Here is a 21886-nt window from a genome sequence, read left to right on the forward strand (position 1 = left end):
GTTATGTGCAGCTTTGCGTTTTTGAGAAGCTCTCCCTTTCTCCACCCCCCCCCCCCCCTCCCCCGTCTCCTCCGTCATCCCCCACCTGCCCAAAACTTTGGGAAGCACAATTTTCAAATTACCGTGCAGGGCAAGCCCGAACAAGTTGCCTATATCGATTGACTCTGCCGAAGTTTTTTCAGATGCAAACCATTGTTTGGGAAGGAGAATGCCGGCTTTCCGTCTTCCAGAACATCTAAATATCTTGCTAGATATCCGAATGGTGGAGTTAAACCCTTAAACAGAGTTATTCTGAAATGACTTTGTGTAAGTTGGCCGACTTTTCTTTGCGTTTATTTCACGATTCTTTACGCGACCCTTTACGCGTGGTTGCGCGAGGTTGCACGCGTTTTCAATTTCTGCTGACCAAATGATACTGCAGGCCCTGTTTCCAAAAGAGCAACAAACTTAAGAATGCGTGACGTTCATGAGATGTGGGTTATTTCAGTAAACAAACGAAGTAATTTTCCTCGTTATATTTGTGTTGCTTGGTTGAGCTGATGACATGCGGAGTAAACATGGATAACACGCACGCCCTGAGGTGATATGGGATGCAGAATATTCGCTTAATCACCGAAGCGCTGGAGCGCTCATGTGGAGAAATAGGACGATAGCAACAGGTTTATTGAAAGAACGCACGATATTGATGAAATGCAAACAGCCCCAACATCTTGTTGGATCCACAATGACTGATCTGGCGCAAACCATTCGTTGAACAGGGGTACAAAGAGTCTTGAGAAGTGAAGATGGAGAGAGATCTGAGAACTCTTCGGAGATCGAAGGTATTTTTTGAAACAGCACAAGCTTACGTAAACTTTGTATTAGTCCATGTCAAAAGATTGCACAATGCACAAGTAAGCATGATTCTAATCAAACCACCTGACGATCTTTGTTTTCTCCTACTTGATTCCGTTATGATATCCCTCGTTTACAAAATTACTGCAACGTCCGCCGGAGTTGAAATTCCTTTTAGATAACACCTTTATATGGATCGATGAGACTTCAATTTAGCTTGTCTAGAGGTTTCGTTACATTTCTGGAGAGGTTTGATCAGGCGGCGAAATTAACACTTCTTTAATATTGAACCAGTTCATTAGTTTGTGAAATGTTGACTTTTATTACGTCAAGGTCGTTGGTAAGGATTACTGATACATTCATCAGAACCAATAAAAACTGAAGCACTGCCTACCACGTTAGCAACAGTGGTAAATTCAGACAATGTAGTAGTTGTTATGTTAACAAGTTACCATTTCAACTTGTTGAAAGCATTTGATTGATGCAAATGTTATAGAACAGCTCATTCAATAATTTAAAACAGAGTCAAACACAGCTGGGTATCCTGTAGCTAGCTAGCTGATGGTTGTAGAAACGAGCTTAAACAAAGAAGAACCGAAGGAGAATTGTACTTTTATTGTTCTTTACAAAACTTTTCGAACTTGATATATTGTTTTCTGGTTTTAATCGTTCGCTAATGGGAAGTTATGAGTTTTGATCCATTTAAATTCGTTTCAATTGTACATATTGTTCACTGTTCAAAGACAATTTTGCTATTCTTTCTGAAAACAACTAGCTTAACAGTTTTGTTTTGTGAACACAGCAAATTGCTGCAATCATAATTATTTTTTTAATATTTCTCAGTCTTCATCAAGGTGTTTTAGGAACTAAGAAATAAGCAATCTATTTAATATCATTAATTCTGTATCAGTGAACCTCAACAAATTCTTGAGATCCAGTGCTTATAGTTAATTAATCTTTATTTTATCTGGGGAAGTGACCGCAATACAAAAACCATTTTTAGGTGTTAATGAGCAAGTAAGAGGAGATTAAAAGCCATCTCTCATTCATCATACATATTTATTTAACTTCTATTGATCCCAGACGTCCTTTGGAATGGCTTTCTTTTTCCAGGCCGTTTCGCAAACCATTGGTTTCATTCACGTGATTCAAAACAAGTGATCACATGATGATAAAACATTTCTCGGTGCAGATGGCCAAAGTTTGCAGCCCAGCATTTGCAAATTCCCCAAAAGTTCCAAGTTCAAGGCAAATCTTATCCATGCGATGGATTTTGCATCTGTTGAACTCTTCTCTGTAACATATCTTAGATTGCACCTTGTAAGAAAGTGCAAAACTCAACAAACTTGCAAACAAACTGTGAAGCAACTTCCCCGACAGCAGAGATTCACTCATCACACAATCATGAATTCATCATCACACAGTCACTTTTTTCAATCATGTGAATGAAACCAACAGTGCACAAAACAGCCTGAAAAAAAAAAGCCATTTCAAAGGACGTCTGGGATCAATAGCATATGTCCTTAGTATAAATCTATTACCGTGCTATCACAAATGCCATTCTGTGATTGGGTGCACTACTATCTATTCTGTTGCAGATAATGAGTAGCCTAGCAGTGTGCAGTTGTTAACAAAAATGGCAACAGCTTCTTTGCATTTTCAAAGTGTCTGCATGTGTAGAGGATAGATGTAGATAAAGTTTTGAATGACTGGTAGATTTATACTAAAACAAGGTTATTCTCTATTGATTTCTATGTGTAAAGCCCTCATCAACTATCACCTGATAGAAATCTCAAACTTATAATCTATTAATGTTAAATAGATGCACCCTACATGGCACTCATAAACCTCTTGACCTGATGTATATTCTGATGCTTTTTTTTAGCTCATGAACTATTCAGAGTTTCGTGTGATGACCACAGCTCTTGAAAAGTACTACAAAGATGTCAAAATTGCAATTTTAACCGGAAAGAGAGAAGCCAAAGATCTGGATATGAGGTACACAAGAATATAATTTTTTGCCTCAGTAATTGATATTTCACAAAAATTAGCTTGTATTTATTTATATATAGATCTATTTGGTAATAGGTCCTTCTCACCCAACTTACTAGCTTCTTTGACGCAATACCTACCATATATAAAGGGACACGTTTCCTGGGGAGCAAGAATGCCATGGTGATGAGAGTACTTACCTACCACTCCTGCTCAAAAATTAAAAAGCTCTTGCCTCCCACCTGTATGGCCTGGGCTCAATTGCTGCCTGATACCATAAATTTGACTAGCATGAGGTTGTAGCTGGCTGTCATCTTAATTACTCCAAGAGTTTTTCTATTGGGTACTCCAGTTTTCCTCCCTCCTTAAAAGCCCACATTTCCAAATTCCAATTTGACCTTCATAGAGGCCCCAGATGGAAACCAGCTAAGGCTGAAGTGGCTTTCACTCTAAAAATTATAATTCAATTTTAAGTTGTAGCCCTGCTGAGCTATATACAAACACTGGAATTTTATCCTCCCGTGGCCACATGGGAACACCTGAAGCAACAGTCTCACATAAAGTGTAAACACTTGATTGCACAGTTAACTTTTTGTAATGGAATATTTTCTTGTAAGTGGAAGTGTGATCTGTTCCCAAGCATTGTGTTACTCCAGAAATTATCTATACCCCTCCCATGGAAGGTTTTTTTAGTTTGAAACCCCCACCCTCCTGGAAATTCTGGTTTAGCTTCATACTTTCCTTTGATACTTTTGGCTTTTGGACCCCCCCCCCCCCCTTGGAATTTCCATTAACCTTCCTTGGGGTGGGTATGGATATTTTCTGGAACTGCACATTCCGACTCAAGAGAGGTTTGACTGTCTGTTTATTTTCACAGGCCATATTTATATGACGAAGGAGACCCATATGACAAACCATTCTATGGAACATTGTTAAAAATGCTGTCTGAGGTTGCAACGTAAGTTTTTACCATCTGATGACTGCAGTGATAAGAGTTAATCCACTAAAAATCCTTGTATATTTGGTTTACATAAATACTTGATTTATTGCATGGCCTAATGGTTATCACACTGGACTCCAGATCAAGTGCCAAAGGTTTAAGTCTTAATCGGGTCCTTGTGTTGTGTTCTTGGGCAAGACACTTTACTCTCACAGTGCCTCTCTCCACCCAGGTGTATAAATCAGCCCTGAGTCCAGAGTCAGAGCCTTAAAGTAGGTACTATGTAGCACTGGAACCCCACTTTTTTGAGTTTGAAGCTGTTGAGCTCCACTATTTTAGACGCAGAGCTCTGGAGTCCTAAACCCCTTTGAGACCCTGATAAATGGATACCACCAATACATGTGCCTCAGATAATATACATACCTACAAACCCCCATGGAGAGTCATTTAGAAGTTTCAAGGGGGTGGCGGATCTCAAGAACCAAGAATTTCGAGGGAATGAATGAAGCTAGAAGGGAAGTTCTAGAGATGTAGTTGGTTGAAACCAAAAACTCTTCCATGGGGTTGGGGTTGGGGTACAGATATTTTCTTGAAGAACACAAAAACCTTCCATTGGGCTGGTCTAAATCTTTTCAGGGACAACATAGTGAATCAATGTCCAATTAAGGGGAAATAGCAATACTTCTAGTCACCTCATGTTGCTGCCTCACTGTTCAGGATCGAGCAGTCCAGGCACAAGTCACTGTCCAGGGTCATTGTGTTCAAATGGCCAAGACACATTATTCTCACAGTGTGCCTCTCTCTACCCTAGTGTGTGTAATGGTTACCAGCAAAGTTAATACTGGGGGTAACCCTGTGATGACTAACATCCCATCCAGGGTGGAGTAGAAATACTCCTAGTCATTGTGCTACAGAAACTAGAGATAAGAACAAGCCTGATGGACCACTGGGTTTGTATGCAGACTTTATCTTTTACCTACTTGCAGGTCAAAGTACTTCGATAAACAGCATGAGGATTTAATGAAGATTTATAAGTGGTACAAGGCAAACAAGACGCTGATCACATCACCCCCTGTGAGTACAATTCTTTGCATTTTAATCATTGATTCCTTGATTATATAAATCTGTATGCATCCTTTGGTGAGACAGAGGTGACTAAGACTTTGTACCGTCATTTTTCATTTCAACTGCCAGAAAATTCAAATTCCGAACTCTGCAAAGAGTGAAAGGAACTCTGATGGCCATGACAGCTTTGACGAGGACGAGGAAGAGGAAGAACTGATGGAGCTCACTAAAGTTCCCAAATTACACCTGAGACCTAAAACAGCACCTTCTATTGAGGGCCGGAGAGGTGTCAGATATGTGACTTGGAATGAGGCCCAACAGCAGAATGGACCTAAAAGGCCCTCTTCAGCTTCAAAACCAACTAAACATCAAAGAGATCTTTGGACTAGGGTTAGGAACTTTTTAAACATAATTACATTCTTTTTTTGTGTAAATTACACATTCAAATAAATGATTTGTTCATATTTTCCTTCTGAACTGTAGCGGACCAAGAAAATACTAATTTTTTCCCCAAACATGATTTCTTTTAGGATTCACTGACAAGGAGCCTTCATATAAGCCCCTATGGACCCCATCCAAGTGATGGCTCATTTATGGACTATGATAGTGTGCCTGGTGGGTACATCTATAGGCCTGGCACTGCACCACCTGTATTCCGGAATAATAAGGTTGGTCACACTTATTCAATCTGGGTGATATTGGGTAAATTTCAAGCGGTGGGGGGGGGGGGCGGGGGAATGTTTTGAATGGTTGATACATTTTTGGTTGAAATGGGACAACTGTATTTTTGCTACTCATTTGGGGTCCAGAAGGGGCAAAATTATTGGTCATCTCTGCAGGGGTCTCATTAATGTTTCCAGCAGTAGGGCAACTGGTTTTCACAGGCAGCAAAAACTATTGGAACTGAACTTCTTTGTTAGAAAAACTTTCTGATACATGTAGATGGTCAAACCAGCTGGGCAAAATCATTCTCATAGCCAGTCAATTTACCTGGTGCCCGGCCCTGAGTGAAACCCCTGTCTCTGAGTTCTACAAGTTCTCTGATTGTTATTATAGTAATTTTTTTTGTGTAGGGAAGAGTGAGTCCAGAAAAGCTGAAGTCATTCATTCTTAGACCAACCAACAGCAGTCCTGCTCCATACTCATCACCAGTTATATCACCCCTCTCTTCACCAAGGGACTCCCCTGTGCCCACAAGGTTAGACTTGTTTACAACTTAGCATCTCAGCATTAGCTTACGCACAAAATTTAAATACCCTGTCTTAAATTTCAAATGTAATGCTGTTGGAAAATATTTTTTGGCACAAGAAATATAAACTGATGAAGGGGACAATAATTATCAGTACCGAGTACGATGAGGAATGGTTAACCAATGAAGACAGTTGATGAAATGCCTCCAGTAAACAATTTTTTTACTTAAACTGTCCCCTCTAATTGGCAACTTTCTTTGCTTCAACATAACGTCTCTCTTGTATGTTCTATCGTTGTCAGCTTCAATAATTACGTATTTAATAATTTGGTTCATCTGTTGGTTGTTGTAGAACAAAGTCTCCTTTGTCAGCACACTTCAGTCCAGACATTGTAAAGGAACCGTCAGTGAAAATAGCTTCAGGAGTTGTGAAAGACAGAAGCAGTTATCCTACCGTAGAGGAGACTAAAATGAACAGTGAAAATGATAATGACGGAAATGAGGAGAAAACCAATTCTGCAGTAAATGGAACAGAAACAGGGAAAAAGTCGACACGGCATCATGCACACACCATACCCAAAGAGGCCACACCCTCCCAGCTGGAGGAGATTCTGAAACATCAGAAAAAAGAGGAAGAACTTTTAGAAGAGCAGCATGAATTGTTACAGAAAAAGCTGCTTCATGACTACGATCATTACGTCAAAGATCTGAGTTCAGCGCAAGAAAAGCAAGTTGATTTAGAAATTGTTAACGGAGACGTGAATGTGAAGAGAGCTGACCCAGCACAGGATAGTAGAAAAACTGTGCAACCTTCTCCAGTTGGAACTTATGATTTATCTGCACCTGAAGTAATACCCAGTTATTCTATTATGTACTCTGGATCAAACACTGGTAAGGTTTTTATTTGTTGTCGCTTTTCAGCCTTAGGCATAGGGACATGTTCCCCTGTACGGCCACCTCTACACTACGCCGGAGGAATTTGAAAACGGAGGTTTCACTCTGAAAACGCATCAAATATTTTAGGTCCCACTACGCCGGAGGAATTTAAAAACGCAACAATCATCGGTCGTTTTGGATTTACGTTTGAGGAAAACTCGGTCAGGGAAATCACAAGATTATCGTAACTGCATCGTTTTCCGAAAGCTCCGTTTTCAAATTGTTTTCCGTCCACACGAAAACGAAAACCCAGCGTTTTCAAATTCTTCCGGTTTGAAGAGCGTTTTCGAAAAACTCCGATTTCGTGACGGATTAGTGTGGACCGTAGGCCTAAACGTAGAAATAAAGCTGCGTTTTCAAATTCCTTCTTCAGTTGTGGACGGGGCCTAAGACTTACGGAAAGGGATCGAATAGAATTCTTGTCACGGTTGTGCAATGATTATCAGTTGATGACGGTGTTGAAAATAAGACAAAAAATAAGAAAAATAACGGTTGACGACTAATATAATGTATATTTCAGTCTTGTTTCACGCAAAATTATTTTATGTAATCACTGTTCACGGCTGCTAACAAAATCACGTTCCCGAGGATAAGAACATTTTACATTTCACGTAGAAAAAATAACGAAGTTCACGAATCATGAAAATACCCTGAACCACCCTCATAATAATTGTTTCACTAGACGTACCTACAGTCGCCTGTTTTATCGATTTCTTTGCAGCAAACGGCCACAGCAGAAGTTCGTCGGAAAACGGTCACCAGTGGTCCAGCACAAGTCCTGCCAGGCATGTAAGACATGCCACAGTACCGCTCAACAAGTAAGTTGAAAATCATGGACGATGACTCTCAAAACCGCGAACCGCGAGATTACTGGAAACAAGCAGAACAAGTAAAGTATTGCTCTATTCCTCAACCAAACTTGCGCGGGATTTTTAGAACCAACGGCATGTCTTTTCCCCTTTCCAACGGCTCTTGTAGGTTTTAGATTTTTGTTAATTTCCGGGACTAACTTTTAGAAAGCGCGCTCTGTATATTACTTACGAGATATGCCCTCCTTTGCAGTTTACCTTTGTAAACGTAAAACATATTTTTCGTTTCAGCCCTCAAGAGGTAATCAAAGTGGACGCAGTTCTTGGAATGATTACACCTATTGGTGTACAAATGGAGTATGACCGGGGGAGGGTTAGTGCATTTTACTTTCGTTACACTTCTTACGTTGTGTGATGTGCGTGACTTGTACAGTGTCAGCGTAGTGTCACGCAAGGTGAGTTACAGTAAACCGTATAATTGTTATTGCTTGGTAACGTTCCCTATTTAGATGAAAGGTCAAAAGTTCTCGTCAGGATTCAGACAGCCGACCATTCAGGTTCCATCTGGCAGCTCCACAAAATCGACTTCCCCTAACCCGGTCAGTGAAGAATTTTCATCAGCATCAGTCCCCTCTCAAGATCATTCTGAAGTGGAGAGTGCTCCGCCCCAGACCTCCTCTGAGCAAGATAGCCCGCCAAAGGAGAAACCACCTGACAGGTAAGTGAAGGTCGCGCAAAATACTTGCTCATTACAAATTCACGAGTAAACACACTTGAGTAGGTACTCTGTTATGAAGTTATAACCTGAATCTCGAACACCGATTCCGCTTAACATTTCGGTGTTACTGGGGCTTAAAAACATTTATTGCTTTCTAAGTGAATTGAATTGTAAAAAGTGGACTTTGAAACGCTCAAAATGTGTTTGTGAAAGTTCAAACATGACACAGTGGAGTATTTGTTTTTGGCCAATCAGGTTCAAGACTAAAGCAAACTTGGGTCACGTGACTTTTCCCGCGCTTTTCGTCGATGGCTCGTGTTCTGTTACGAGTTCTTCATCAGCGGGTGTGACATTTTTTGTAAAAATTGTTTTTAGTTCACGAATGTTTGCGTACTGAAACAGCTGCAGTCATTTTGTTTTGTGGCACACCGCTAAGAATGAAAAAAGTAACAAACACGCCGATGTTTTAAAACTAGCCGTTTATCAATTTACGAGGTTACAGGCTTGGCTCGGATTTTAAACCTTAAATAATTTAGATCTTGAAAGATCTTCTTCTATCAGCAAAATGCGAGAGGCTTTTAAAATTATCCTTGTGCTAAGAAAAACGAATGGACATCTTCAGAACTCAAAACTTCAGAAAGCTCTCCAAAAAAGAAATGTATAGATACGCTGTAATTTAAAGTTGTTTGATAAAGAAACATGATAAACAGTAAAAAAATAGAGTTCAACAGATTTCTTCATTAGGTAACTTTACTCATTACTAGTACGGTTTCCAGTTGAGTGTCGACAGTAATCAGGCAATTACTTTGGTTTTTGTTTTCGTTTTACTACGGTTTGAGATTTGCTGAGCAGTCTAATTGGTGAGAATTGGTTTGGTTTTGGTTTTACGACACTCAATTGAAAACCGCTCTATTTTTAAACAAATACCATTCTTTACCAGTTCTTGCCTTCATTGTAATGGAAGTGTCCTTTTGCAGAACATAACGTACACTCAAAGATTTTCGTCGTGAAATCACAAAAGAAAAGGAAGATTGCTCTCAACAAGAGATTATGCTCAATCAATAAGTTACACTCTTTTTTTATAAGAATATAATCTATAAGAATATCGAGGCTGAAATATGCGAAATTTTAAGAATATTTTAAGAATAAACCCAAGGCTTAGATTTCGAAAAGAATATAGTTTTGTGTGTTGAAAATATGTAAATACAAGAGATTATGTTTCTGGTAAATACAGTACAAATATATGTTTTAACTAAACCGTGTAAAATTCTTCCTTTCTCCACACGGCAAAACTAGCAAAAAAGAAACAGCGCTAAAATACATTCGAAAACGAAAATGTCATACGATATAATCTAAGAATATTCACAAGAATATTTTCAGCCTAAAATCGGAAGAAAAATGAGAACTTTCAGCCTCGGCCGAAAAAACAATATTCTTATAAAAAAAAAAAAGAGAGAGTATGAATCAGTACCGTAAATCCTCGAATTAGCGCCCCCTCGAATAAGCGCCCCCGTCGAATAAGCGCCCCTCCTATCGGCCGAAATTTAAAATAAGCGCCCCCCCCCCTCCAATAGCGCCCCTCCCCTCCCCCTCCTTTTGTGGACGAGTAATGAGAAAACAAAGGACGTATGGTTTTCGTCATGTAGTATAAGATTTGCACATTGTTTCAGTTTGTGAACACATTAAGTGAACACGTTGAACACGTTAAGTACTAACGGTGCTGCGATTTAAACTTTAAGATCATCTTTTTATGTCAATAAACAGCTTATGTTGTTGTTTACGCGCTGATGATGTATTAAAAAAATGATCATGTCAGGCCACGATTTGGGAAAAATTAAATAAGTACCTCCTTCGAATAAGTGTCCCCCGTCTTCTCCTAAATTTGAAGTAAGCGCCCCGGGCGCTAATTCGAGGATTTACGGTATTTAAAATATGAACTACAACGAACCGATCTCGATACGATCAGTGACAACAGAACAAGTTCTGCTTACAACTTAATAGTATTTATTTTGCTTTCATTTTTTGAACGAAATCAGATTAAAATCTTCTAGTGCAATCCGAAAGTCAATGATTTTGCCGGTGTCCCTGGAAAGAAAGACAATTTACGAAGGCTATTTTGGTCCTCTCTTTTCTCTTCTTTACGTAATCATACTATGACGCAATATATCAAACACGAAAGACCGTGTTTGACCACATTTCCATTCACCGAGAAGAGAGCTGAAAATACGAGGCGTAGCGGAGTATTTTTGACGAACTTTTAGGTGTTTGGAAATGTGGTCAAACACGGTCTTGAGTGTTTGATCTATCTTCTCGATCGAAACTAAAACTGAGGAGAAAACGTAGAAATAAAATCATAAAAATATATTCTTTTAAAATCAGATATCCAAACAACGTCACAGTCATGATTTCGTTTGTTTAAACGTGATGAATTACTAATGACTTTGAATTTGAAAATTTGAAAAGTGACATCTTGTTTACACAATCAAGTGTAAAAATCCATTTTTTAACATAACGCGTTGTGTTATTAGCGCCTTTACAAGTTCCTAATTAGCAAGACTCTTTAAGTAAGTCATGGCTGAACACATACCGGTGTCACTTAACAATATCTCCAGGCATAAGTTACCATGGCTTGATCCATGCTACATTTATGATAGGCGACCTGCCTCGTGCCCTTGTCAGAGAGTCGACGAAATTCACGAAATTCCTTCGGCCAGGTAAACTGCTTGCTCGCTTGGGACGTTCGCTTTTTCGTCGCATTGTTTATCATTTGTGATTTCTTTCACATCACATGCATTCTTGCAGCGTTTCCATGCAGCCTTGGTCGTACTCCACTGACACAAAAGACGGGCTTTTCTTGCCAAATATCGCTCGCTCAAACTTCGGAAAATATCTTCGCGGAGAGAGGTATTGTGCAATTGACGCTGTGAACTATTCTTTGTTTATACATGGTGGTTTGTTTGCAGTGTGTCATTCCGTACGTCTCAGCTTATTTGCAAAATTTATGTCGTTTCTATTTTTGATCATTTTCTTTAAACAAAATAATCTCACAGAGTAAATTTAGCTTATTAAAGTAATCCTTGATTATTAATCCGCGCTGAAAACGTGCTCGTTTTGGCTGAAAGTTAACGATTCACTGTTGTCAATAGTGGTGTTTACGACTAAGCGTACAGTAAGTGGATTCATTTGACGAAACGGGCTACTTGTTTTAAGTTTCAAGGTCACAAATCTATTCATGTTTGATACTTTATTAAATTTTTCGTCGTAAAAGAAACAAACACAGTTATTTTCACAACCCCGCAACTAGCACTTCCACCTTTGAATTGCAGTTTCATTTCGGTGACTTTACTTACAGCGATTTGCCCGTATAATAGTGTCACTATCATAGTCACGAAGGTAGTTTATAAATCATTATTGTGCCACTTCAACCGACGTAAACTCTTTATTAGCCTACTATTTTAACTATTTAAGTAAAAGCTAAATACCTCGGCACTAAAATTCATTCAATTTGCTTTTTTTCATTGTTCCCAGTGCCAAGATGCTTGCGGTCCGAGGTCGCTCGCTTAGGCCCAGTCCAAACTACGCTGGAGAAATTTGAATTGAAAACGCAACTTTATTTCTACGGTTAGGCTTCACGAAAACGGAACTTTTCGAAAACGTTCTTCAAACCGGAGGAATTTGAAAACGCCTGCTTTGCGTTTTAGCGTGGACGGAAAACATTTTGAAAACGGAGCTTTTCGAAAATGATGACGTCAGTAAAGTCATGTGATTTCCCTGCCCTTGTTCTCCTCAAACACAATTCCGAAATGACCGGTGATTGTTGCGTTTTCAAATTTCTCTAACATAGTGTGGACGGAAAACATTCGATACGTTTTCAACTGTGAAAACGCCGTTTTCAAATTTCTACGGCGTAGTGTGAAAGGGGCCTTAGATTGATCGACATCGACCCATTTGGCTTACAACTGCGCGACCTTTCTTGTCCCAGGTGGTCTGTGACGTTGGCCTTTTATTGTTTTCAGGCCTTCCTCGGATACAACTGATAGCAAATCCGTGGAGCTCAAATTTAAGGAACCGGAACTCGTCCCTGAGAGAACCCCCAGGGATTACACGGTACATTTTCCTCAGGAAAAGTCTCAAGAATTGTCAAAGACCTACAAAACTTCAGGACCAGTCGTACCAGATACCATAAGATATCAGTAAGTATTTGTGAGCCTTCCAATCCAAGAGTCAAAGCCGAAATTCTTCTTTATGATCAGCTCCTTCACTCCCAGACCTTAAGAAAAAAAGCCTGTTGCATCAAATCCAGGTGAATTTTATACCATTTGCACTGGGCAGCCTTGTCTCAGTCGCGTCTGTTGTACTGATCAAAATGATTGCTCCGTTTGGGATACACACAGGTATCTAATAACTTTTGAACGTTTCGCGCGTTCAGTAAAAGGCCAGAAAGTAGTATTCCCACTGTGAAATAGCTGCTCGTTCTCTGAGTGTACGTAAAACAAACCACAAAGGCGGAAGCTGATGATCAGATGTTTTCATTTCCTTTAACAGGTGGACAGATGACGGTTTTGGCAACAGAACATACCTAAAAAAGCTCAAGTAAGACAAGATTTGTGTTAGTCTCAAATTACCTCATTTTGTTTGTTTCTGTGATGCTATGGCAATGCTATATCTGTTTGGATTTTATCACGTGCTTATCACGTGTTCTAGTGGATTTTATTTATGACGTGCTGCAGTCACATGTTCATCACGTGCTGTAGTAGAGTTATCACGTGTTGTAGTCACTTGTTTATAATGTGTTGTAATGGATTTTATCACGTTCTAGTCGCATGTTGTTCACATGTTGTAGTCAAATATTTATCATGTGTTGTAGTGGATTGTATCACGTGTTGTAGTCACATGTTTATCACTAACATCCCCAGGGTACCGACGTCTCCTCACGGGACGAGAAAGAAAATTCAACAGACGCAACACGTGACAATGCCAACCGGCAGCCGCTCATTGGACAAACGCACCCTGGCATCCCTGGTGGTCGTCAGACATCTTGGTGATGCTGACAGAAGGAACATGTAAGAAGCCTTTGAGTTAAAGGGGCACTGCCATTGTCATGAGTTTGAAAAGACAAAAACCGAAAGACATTTTCATTGATGGAAACCTAGACACGATGGTCTAGTTTTGGTAAAAGTTGCTGTATAAGTGCGATGAAGCTAAAAGTACGATTACGCGTGCACAAGGTTGTAACAGGGTTCGTACGGGTCCTGGAAAACCTGGAAAGTCCTGGAATTTTACTGTGGCATTTTCCAGGACTGGAAAGTCCTGGAAAGTTCTGGAAATCTGTTAAACTCAAGCAAAAAATATGAAATGTATGGCAGACAGTAAGGAGAGTTAACATTAAGATCTTTGGAGTGAAAGGGTTAATGTGAATTTTAGAGTCCTGGAAAAATCAATCTGAGTCCTGGAAAAGTCCTGGAAATTTGTTTCTCAAAAAGGGTACGAACCCTGTGTAATCTCAAATTAAAAAATCTGGCAGACGTTTTCAAAGTCTGTTGTCCTCTAGGATAAAGTCGCTAAAAACTAATCACAATGTGGTCTCCCTTCAACTTTTCACGCAATGTCTTCATCATGTTGTTCTGGGAGCATTTCTTTCATTATTGGAGACACTCAGTCATTATTTCAGCACTGTTTGGACCAAAAAATGTAGTGATAGTGTCCCTTCAAAAATGGAATTTACAGCAAGCGGAAAAAATGCCCTAATTTTGCTTCCTTTTCCCCTAATCTTTAAATCAATCCAGCAAAAAATAGAAAATAACAGTAACAATATTCTCTCTTAAGTTTATTAACGACTCAAGACAAACCAACGGGAAAAATTAAATTTTCACTTTTCTCTGTTTGCAAGCGTCATTAGTACTCGTTTTATTCCATTGTTTGAGGTACGTCTCAGATTCAACTCAACAAATACTATACTGAAGCAAGAGATTATCAAAGTACTTACCTTGATAATCTCTTGACTGAACTGGAGACTGTTTCTTTCCTTAGCTATTAATCATTCTTATTTTATTTTGTTTTATGGATTCTTCTAGTGATCGCATATCAGGGCCTCAGGGAGGTAAGCTGATCATGGGCCCTGAACATGACAATGTAGATTTTGCCTACAATCTGGAGTACCTTTCTTTCTGCCAGCCTGTGGGACCCAGGCTTGGTAAGTAATTAAAATTAAATGTCGACTTTCCTTTAGGCGAGGAACACCAATTTTAGCGTGACCTAGCGCCTTCAAAGGTGTTGTGTATGATTGTTACTTGATTACTATGTGCAGGTGAATGCGAGAAACCGTCAACAATGAACTGGTATTTACAAGGAGATCACGGACTCTACCGAGAACCTGCTAAAAGTCAGGCAGAGCCCAGGTAAGCAAGACGTTCCCCACCCACCGCTCCCCTACTCTAATGAACAACGTACCATGATAACGTACCAGTTACTGACTCATGTTTCCTGGGGATTGATCACAAATTAGATGTTGTTTTTAGATTGCTTGCTTTGGTTTAGCATTAACTGACGTCATTCGATCCTTCATGCATGCACTCGCGCAAGCACGAAGGCACGCACACTCGTACGCACCACTCGCGTGCACCCTCGCACGCACTTCCTCTCACACCGTAGAAGATAATAAATAACCTCACTCTCAGTGTTTGGCTCAAGTTCCCCCCTCAAGTTATGTTTGAAGTGTAAAGGTCTTAACACATTAGGCGAATCGGTGACTCAGCTGTTAAGCTCTGTGTTGGTAAGTTCATTTTGGTTTTGTTGTAGCGATGGCTCAAAGTCTCGCCGTACGGATGTGCGAATTCCAAGAGACAACTCACTTATGGTTGAAGGACATCATTACGGCCCGGCAGATGAACGCAAACAAGAAGACAGACCGGCCTGGGAACAGAAAGATTTGTCATCGCCGTCTACGATCAGCTTGGACAGCGGTCACAGTAGCATCACTTCAAGAATCAAAGGTTTGTTCAGTTTTAAGTCGCGCTGTTCATTTTATTACGTCGTTCAACAACCAAGGAGAAAAGTAACGACATGTACTACATTACTTGCAAAATGTTTCAGACGTTTAATTTTCGGGCACTTGTTATTACATTTCGGACAAATTTCGGACACTGTGATGAAACAACTAGAATCAATTTACGCCCACAAAACTCGAATTAGACTGAAACAACATCTGTGAAAATGACAGTTTTTCTTCACCCTCAAGGTTTTAGAGATATACCGAGGAAAAAATAATAAATTCTATCAAGCTGTTACGTATCTCAAGCAGTGCCTCAGCTAGAGTTCGCCTCATAAAGGAAACTAAGAGCGTTGGAGCTACATAAAAATTTTAAACTGTATTGTAAATATTTCGGACGCTTAAAAATTTCGGACGGTTTTATTTTAGGAGACTTCTTTTGTCCGAAATTAAAATCGTCCAAAATTCTTTGCTAGTAATGTAACATTAGTTCTTTTGCAGGGCGCAAAAGACTGATTGTAAAGTCTTTAAGTAGGTCAAATGTTGGATTTGCTGACAAAAAGATGGAAATCTCTTTATCTTTTTCCAGATACGTTACGTCCCTCGTCACCAGCTCGCCCATCCTCACCAGCCTCGTCTCCGCGTAGAGTGATCCCAATCCCCACAGCGAGCCGTTCCAGACCTTCCTCAGCTCGAAGTGCTTGCAGCAACCATGCTCACGAGAACACTTCCAACTTTTCAGTGCGTGATTTCAAGCATTTCTGTTGGGATGACGAGGTGATTTTGTAAAGCGAAGTAATAAAAGAAGATATCTTTAACTCTACTGTCGCAAATTGCGAAATTTAACAAACATATAACCCATTGCAAGCGCGGGAAATTTGTAACTAGAGGCAAGTGAATGACAATACGTTACCAGGACGTTACCAGTAGTAAGCCCGGGAGAACACATTACGCGTTACAAGTACCTTGCAAGTTTGGTGTCTTTAACCGAATGATCAGAAATATTACAGAGAACGTTTGTGTAGATTTAGCTTTCCAACCTTACACTTGATTGTTTCAACCCTCCAATTCCAAAAGAGATTAAGATCGCTTTTCACCTTAAAAGGTCGGTAGGATGGATGTAAAGAATAAAGAATTTGAACAACTAGAGGATGTTGTCTTGTCGAATTCTCAGAACGAACAATTGACTCGTCGGATTGATTTGCGAATTGATGTGGTTGTGCTAATTATCACTTTTCGAAAACAAAATCGAGTAGTTTACTCTTTTTTTCCCCAGTACTTGCTAACGGAAGACTACATGAGGCAGAGAGAAGTCTGGGCAGCAGTTAATATTCAGCGGTGAGTGACTGAAGGCGCGAGTTATTTTCATTCGCAAGTTAGTGAGGAGCCTTTTTGCTTTGTTACTCTAATAATTGTACGTCAAGTCCTCATCACAAAATAGTCCTCTCCACTTTGGCTCTTCCCACTTTGACCCTTGCCATTTCGGCTCTTTCTAGTTTGGTCCTTCTCACTTTGGCCCTTCCCACTTTGACGCCGTCCTCTGCCATGTCTCCTCAACTCGTTCGTCCAACACATACAGTCTTAAATTTACAGTCCTAAACTTACTTGTCTTTATTTTATCATCTTGATATCAGGATTTTCCGAGGCTTCATTGCCAGACAGTATTTAAAACAACTCAGAGTAGCTGATGTGGAAAGGCAAAGAAAGGCAGCAGTTACATTACAAAGGTACGTTATTCGCAAATCACGTGCACTCTGGTCTTAAAAATGACAGTAAGCGACCGTGTTCTATGACGTTACACATCGTCACGCAACACAAAGTGTTGCGCGGCGAACTTTATCTCCAATACCTACTTTTGGATACTTGTAGCTACAACTTCTCGTGGGGAAAATGTGATAATATCGCATCTCAACTGGTACAAAAGGTAAAATTTTTCTAGAAACTCATCGGCTCAAATTTCAAATGTTGACCCAAAAAAAAAAATCCTTTCTAAATGGGTATAATTTTATGGGATAAACGAAACCCCACGACAAACAGATGATCGTCTCCTGTCAAGATATTTTCAACTTGAGCATCATGTTTTCTCCATTTTGCAGCAATTTTCGCGGATTTCTTGCTCGCAAGAGAGTAATGAAGCAGAAGATTCAAGAGTACACTCCCAGCTCACGTGACCTGGAATGGGCCCGGAAATACAAACAGGATCTAAGGAAACGTGATGATGCCAGAAAACACAAGCAGCAATACGCTTTGTATATGTGAGTCACGCTCTCTCTAATGTGTCACGCGTTGGTCACGCGTCAGTCACGCGTTTTTCCTTTCCTCTAAAGCTTGCGTGATGTATATGTGGAACTCCCGAAAGTTGTATTTTTGTATCGGAATTTGACCTGAAACCCTGAATTGGTTTACTCATGTAACAACGGTGTATCTTTGTAATGAACTTGCAGGCAAAACAGAGAAGCTGAAAAACAAGAGCAACAGATAAAACAAGTGCAGGCTCACCAAAATATTTTTGAGTAAGTATAGCTTATAATTGGGACTTAGTATATGGCAAGGTAGGCTTGAGTAAATCCGAGCCTTCTGATTGTTTCTTTCACGGTCGGGATTTTGCCGCAGGGACCGTTTCCATGGAAACTTAAATAAGCTGTGAATTTTTTTGTATTCGACAGCCGGCTTATTAATTGTGACATATAATACACTATTTACTAGCCTAACTTGCTCGAGTTGCACTGGGCAATATTGGCACTCGGTCGTTTTTGTACGGGCCTATTAAGAGGCTATAAATAAGCATGATTTGTGGGAGTCGCTGTCGCTTTTCTTCCTCAGTTAATGTTTTTGTCATGTAATCCAAATTTCCGACGCGCTGTGGAATGCACTCAGAAGTTCTTCAAGACAGACGAGGTGGAATTTAAGCGACCTCGCCAGTACAATGCAACCTAGCCTTTTTTACCTTCGAATGATTTTTGTCCCTTCTTGTTCGCTGGGCTGACCTGAACAATGGTGCCAATAGTGTTGCAGTGTACTAGGCGATCAACATCCAGTCGGTTACCATGTCTTACCCTCTTTGTTTTTGTTTGTTAGCGTGTTTCATCCCACACCAGAAGGTCCAACTAAAGCTCAGAAGAAAGCTGCTGCCATTACAATTCAGAGGTTACCTGATATCACCGTCTTCTTCTTTTGCTACAATAGTTCAGAAAGTTTAAAGGGCTAGGCCATGCTTAACAGACCACCAAAAACTGTCAAGTTGAAGTCTAAGCTACATGACTAACAGGACGGACTTAATCATGAATTCTGATTAGATCGCTATTGACTCAACGTATACCAGCAGGTTCATTGTCCGCGACTGCTTATTAAGGGAGCTCAGTCACTGTATTTCGAGTCATTTTGGCCATGTGCAAGATTACCTTTAAATTGAAGGAAACCTCAAAATAGCAGTTAGTAAGATAGAAAAACATCAAAAAGATTATAATAAACCAGAAAGGAACATGGACGATTAAGGATGGAGACGATTAACGCAGATTACAAACGACGAAGTTGAAAACTTCAGGCTAAACTTTTCAAGATGCGTAAACCGTGACTTAGTTCATTTAAACATTTTAAAGTCACTCTGAATTACTACATTGACGTTTGCAGTCTGTTTGAATATCATCACTATATTTGTTGTCAGTTCGTATCTCATTTTATCCCGTTTTAAGAACACTTTGTATGGAGCATAATCGTCTAATACAGTTTGACCTGTTGTTCTATTTAACGGTTTGTGATATCTTTTAATGTTTGGTTCTGAACGAGAGTTATTTTGTCCATTTTAGGTATTTCAGAGGCTGGTTTGTTCGTCGAATGCTGGAAAAATCAAAAGCCAAGGTAAGACAAAACTGAGAAAGAGGGTCTCTTGGTATCATATCTTATGATGTTTTTTCGGATTGCCAAAGAGTTCGTTCTTGTTCAAGCATGGTGTCTGCCCGCCGTTCCTCGACGAGTATGAAACTTTACAACGCTTAGCGAGGAAATAAGAAACTGTTTTGCACCTTGTAATCTTGCTCGTCTCGACTCTACGTGTACTCCTTTATTTCTGGTTAATATTTTAAAATTATTTCTGATGACAGGCTCTGAAGCGAACGCTGTCATTCAACAAGTTTATCAAGGGTTACCAGGCCCTACTCTACAGAGTACAGAAGAGATATGGCATCAAAGAGCCGACCACTGCTCTGGAGTTTAACGAGTTGATGGAGTATGTGGAGCGGCTTAATAGTGAGTATTTTTTACTTTAATTCTTTCGTTAGGAAAATACAAGCAGGTGGTTGATAACCCGGGGGGGGGGGTACTCTCTATAATGGCCTATATGGGAGGCCCCGCCCGAAAGGGGCACCGTTTTCAAGCTTCAGGTATATTCAAGGGTAAGGATTTCACAAGTTGAGGTATATGAAAGGGTAGGTAAATCGGAGTATCTTTACTCCCTCTGAACTCGAGAACGTATTTAGTCATTGGCCAGAGTTTCGTGCCTTTTTTGGCGAATATTTTCTAGAAGCAGTTGAAGCCCAGCGCGTTGTCTCGTCAGCGTATATGTTGCTTAGCAACATCGACTTGTTGTCTAGTATTAACATAATGGTTGAAAATTACGTGCTCAATGAGTTTCTAGTGGAGACTAAATTCCTTGATTAATATTAGATTCTGACAGTCCTCTGTGCGAGTATTGTTTAAACAGACATCTTGTGGAGTGAAGGGGAAAGTGGGGGAAACGTCACTTCATTTTTAGCGAAAAGCCAAATCTTTCCTCCAGTTTGTGGTTTAACGTTATTTAGACTCGTTTGTATGATTGCAAAACTTGTTTCGTAACAGTTCCCTTTTGTTTAAACACTTTGTGTTTTTTTGCAGAATACGAAGTGGCGTTTGACAAATTTGCCACCGACGGTGTCCTTCAGTATAACGACATCAAGAAGTTCTTCGAGTCAGTTGGTCACGTACCTTCACAAAAGGAAATCGACGAAGCTATCGAGATTGTCACGAAAAGTAAGAGACGTGCAGAAAAATTCCAATTTTTGTTGTGTTTAATATCGTTATATTTATTTTATATTTTTATTATATTGAGACTTTTGCCTTGCGGCATTCCTCTGGGCGCCTTTTTCAACACAAAATCCTTTTCGAATATTAACCAAGTTATTTTTGACACAAAAAATTCCGCCGATAATAAGCGCCTTACTCCACCTATCTACACTTAGACTGTCGAAAAAGAACCAGCGAAAAAGGCTTTCAAACAAAAGTGAGCCCAGAACTTATTTTTGAAATCTAACGAAGTAGCGATAGTTTTGCGCACCTAGTAATAATCAAATCGGATTTGGCGAGAAAAAACTGTCCTTTGACCGCCAGCTCAGGTTACAAATCAATCAATAAGCAGACCAATTCTGTAGCGTACTAACACCAAGCTTGCTTGCTTTCCTCAGTGTCTGCTAAAGGCCGTGCCCTGACCAAAGCTGAAGCAGTCGAAGTGTTATTCCATATTTACGTTCCAAAAGGCACAAAGATGAAGCTGGCCGACGTTCGTAAATCCACGTGGTTAAATCCCTTGGACGATGGGCGCGATATTATGCAACTCTTGTCCAAAAAAGACTTGGAACAAACCAATTTGTTGAGGTGTTTGGAAGTGGTGGCAGGGGCAGGAAAGGAGAGCGACGACATTCAAGACTTACTTCGTCCGGAGTCCGCAGCGGGCAAGCAAACTGACAAGAAACAACAAGGCAAGAAAAAGTCGACCTCAAAACCCCCGCGCAAAACCATCCTGGCCCAGTACCCTATGAGACCATCGACCCCGACCACTAAATCACCCAGGCCTCCGTCAGGCAAAAAGCCGAGCAAGAGATGATGTTGAAGGAGTACTGGCAATAAGGCGGCGTCCGTAAATTAATTAGCCATCCTTGGAGACCCAGGGGCAGTTAGTGGGGAAAAGTGAAAGACAAAACGGCGGGGGAAATCAGCAAAGCTGGGTTAATGTTTAACCTAAGTAGTCTTAGAGTATGAAAGAAATTCTGCAAGATTTCTTGGTCGCCTTTGAGTGACCTTCTTTAAACTTTATTTAAAAATGTATTTAACATGTACTAGTACACTATGTTTTATGAAATACCCAGGATTTTACGAACGTTCTGATTCGTCAATCAAGACTTTTGACTTGTTTTGACCGGAGTCTGAGCAGTCTCATGAATACCGCAGTCCATAATTTGTACATTTCGTTCATTTTAATTCTACAATAATCTTTGGATATTGTCCTTTAGTAGCAGTTTCAAAATAATTTTGAAAGATCTTTGAATTAAAATTACCGCTTAGTGCTGAACAAATTAAATTAACCACGGGACATTGTCTTGATGTGTTACCAATTCTCTGAACTGGCAAAAAAAAAAAACCAATTGTATATCATTTGGTAATAAGA

General features: G+C 40.0%; 1 protein-coding gene across 1 annotated transcript; it reads left to right on the top strand.

The window, feature by feature from the left end:
• Window positions 1–269: 269 nt before the first annotated feature.
• On the top strand, window positions 270–21833 carry LOC145496492 (uncharacterized). The gene is made up of 27 exons (XM_081476179.1): window positions 270–821; window positions 2720–2832; window positions 3704–3784; window positions 4753–4840; window positions 4961–5221; window positions 5362–5499; window positions 5905–6029; window positions 6373–6911; window positions 7678–7774; window positions 8057–8138; window positions 8275–8483; window positions 12500–12676; window positions 13029–13076; window positions 13400–13546; window positions 14558–14676; window positions 14791–14881; window positions 15282–15475; window positions 16061–16248; window positions 16748–16809; window positions 17106–17198; window positions 17568–17726; window positions 17916–17984; window positions 18550–18618; window positions 19278–19329; window positions 19572–19716; window positions 20341–20475; window positions 20907–21833. The coding sequence occupies exons 1-27, from the start codon at window positions 786–788 to the stop codon at window positions 21323–21325; spliced, it is 3936 nt and encodes a 1311-aa protein (XP_081332305.1). The 5' UTR covers window positions 270–785; the 3' UTR covers window positions 21326–21833.
• The last annotated feature ends 53 nt before the right edge of the window (window positions 21834–21886 follow it).

The sequence above is a fragment of the Orbicella franksi genome, chromosome 9 (genome assembly GCF_964199315.1).
Source record: "Orbicella franksi chromosome 9, jaOrbFran1.1, whole genome shotgun sequence".
Taxonomy (NCBI): domain Eukaryota; kingdom Metazoa; phylum Cnidaria; class Anthozoa; order Scleractinia; family Merulinidae; genus Orbicella; species Orbicella franksi.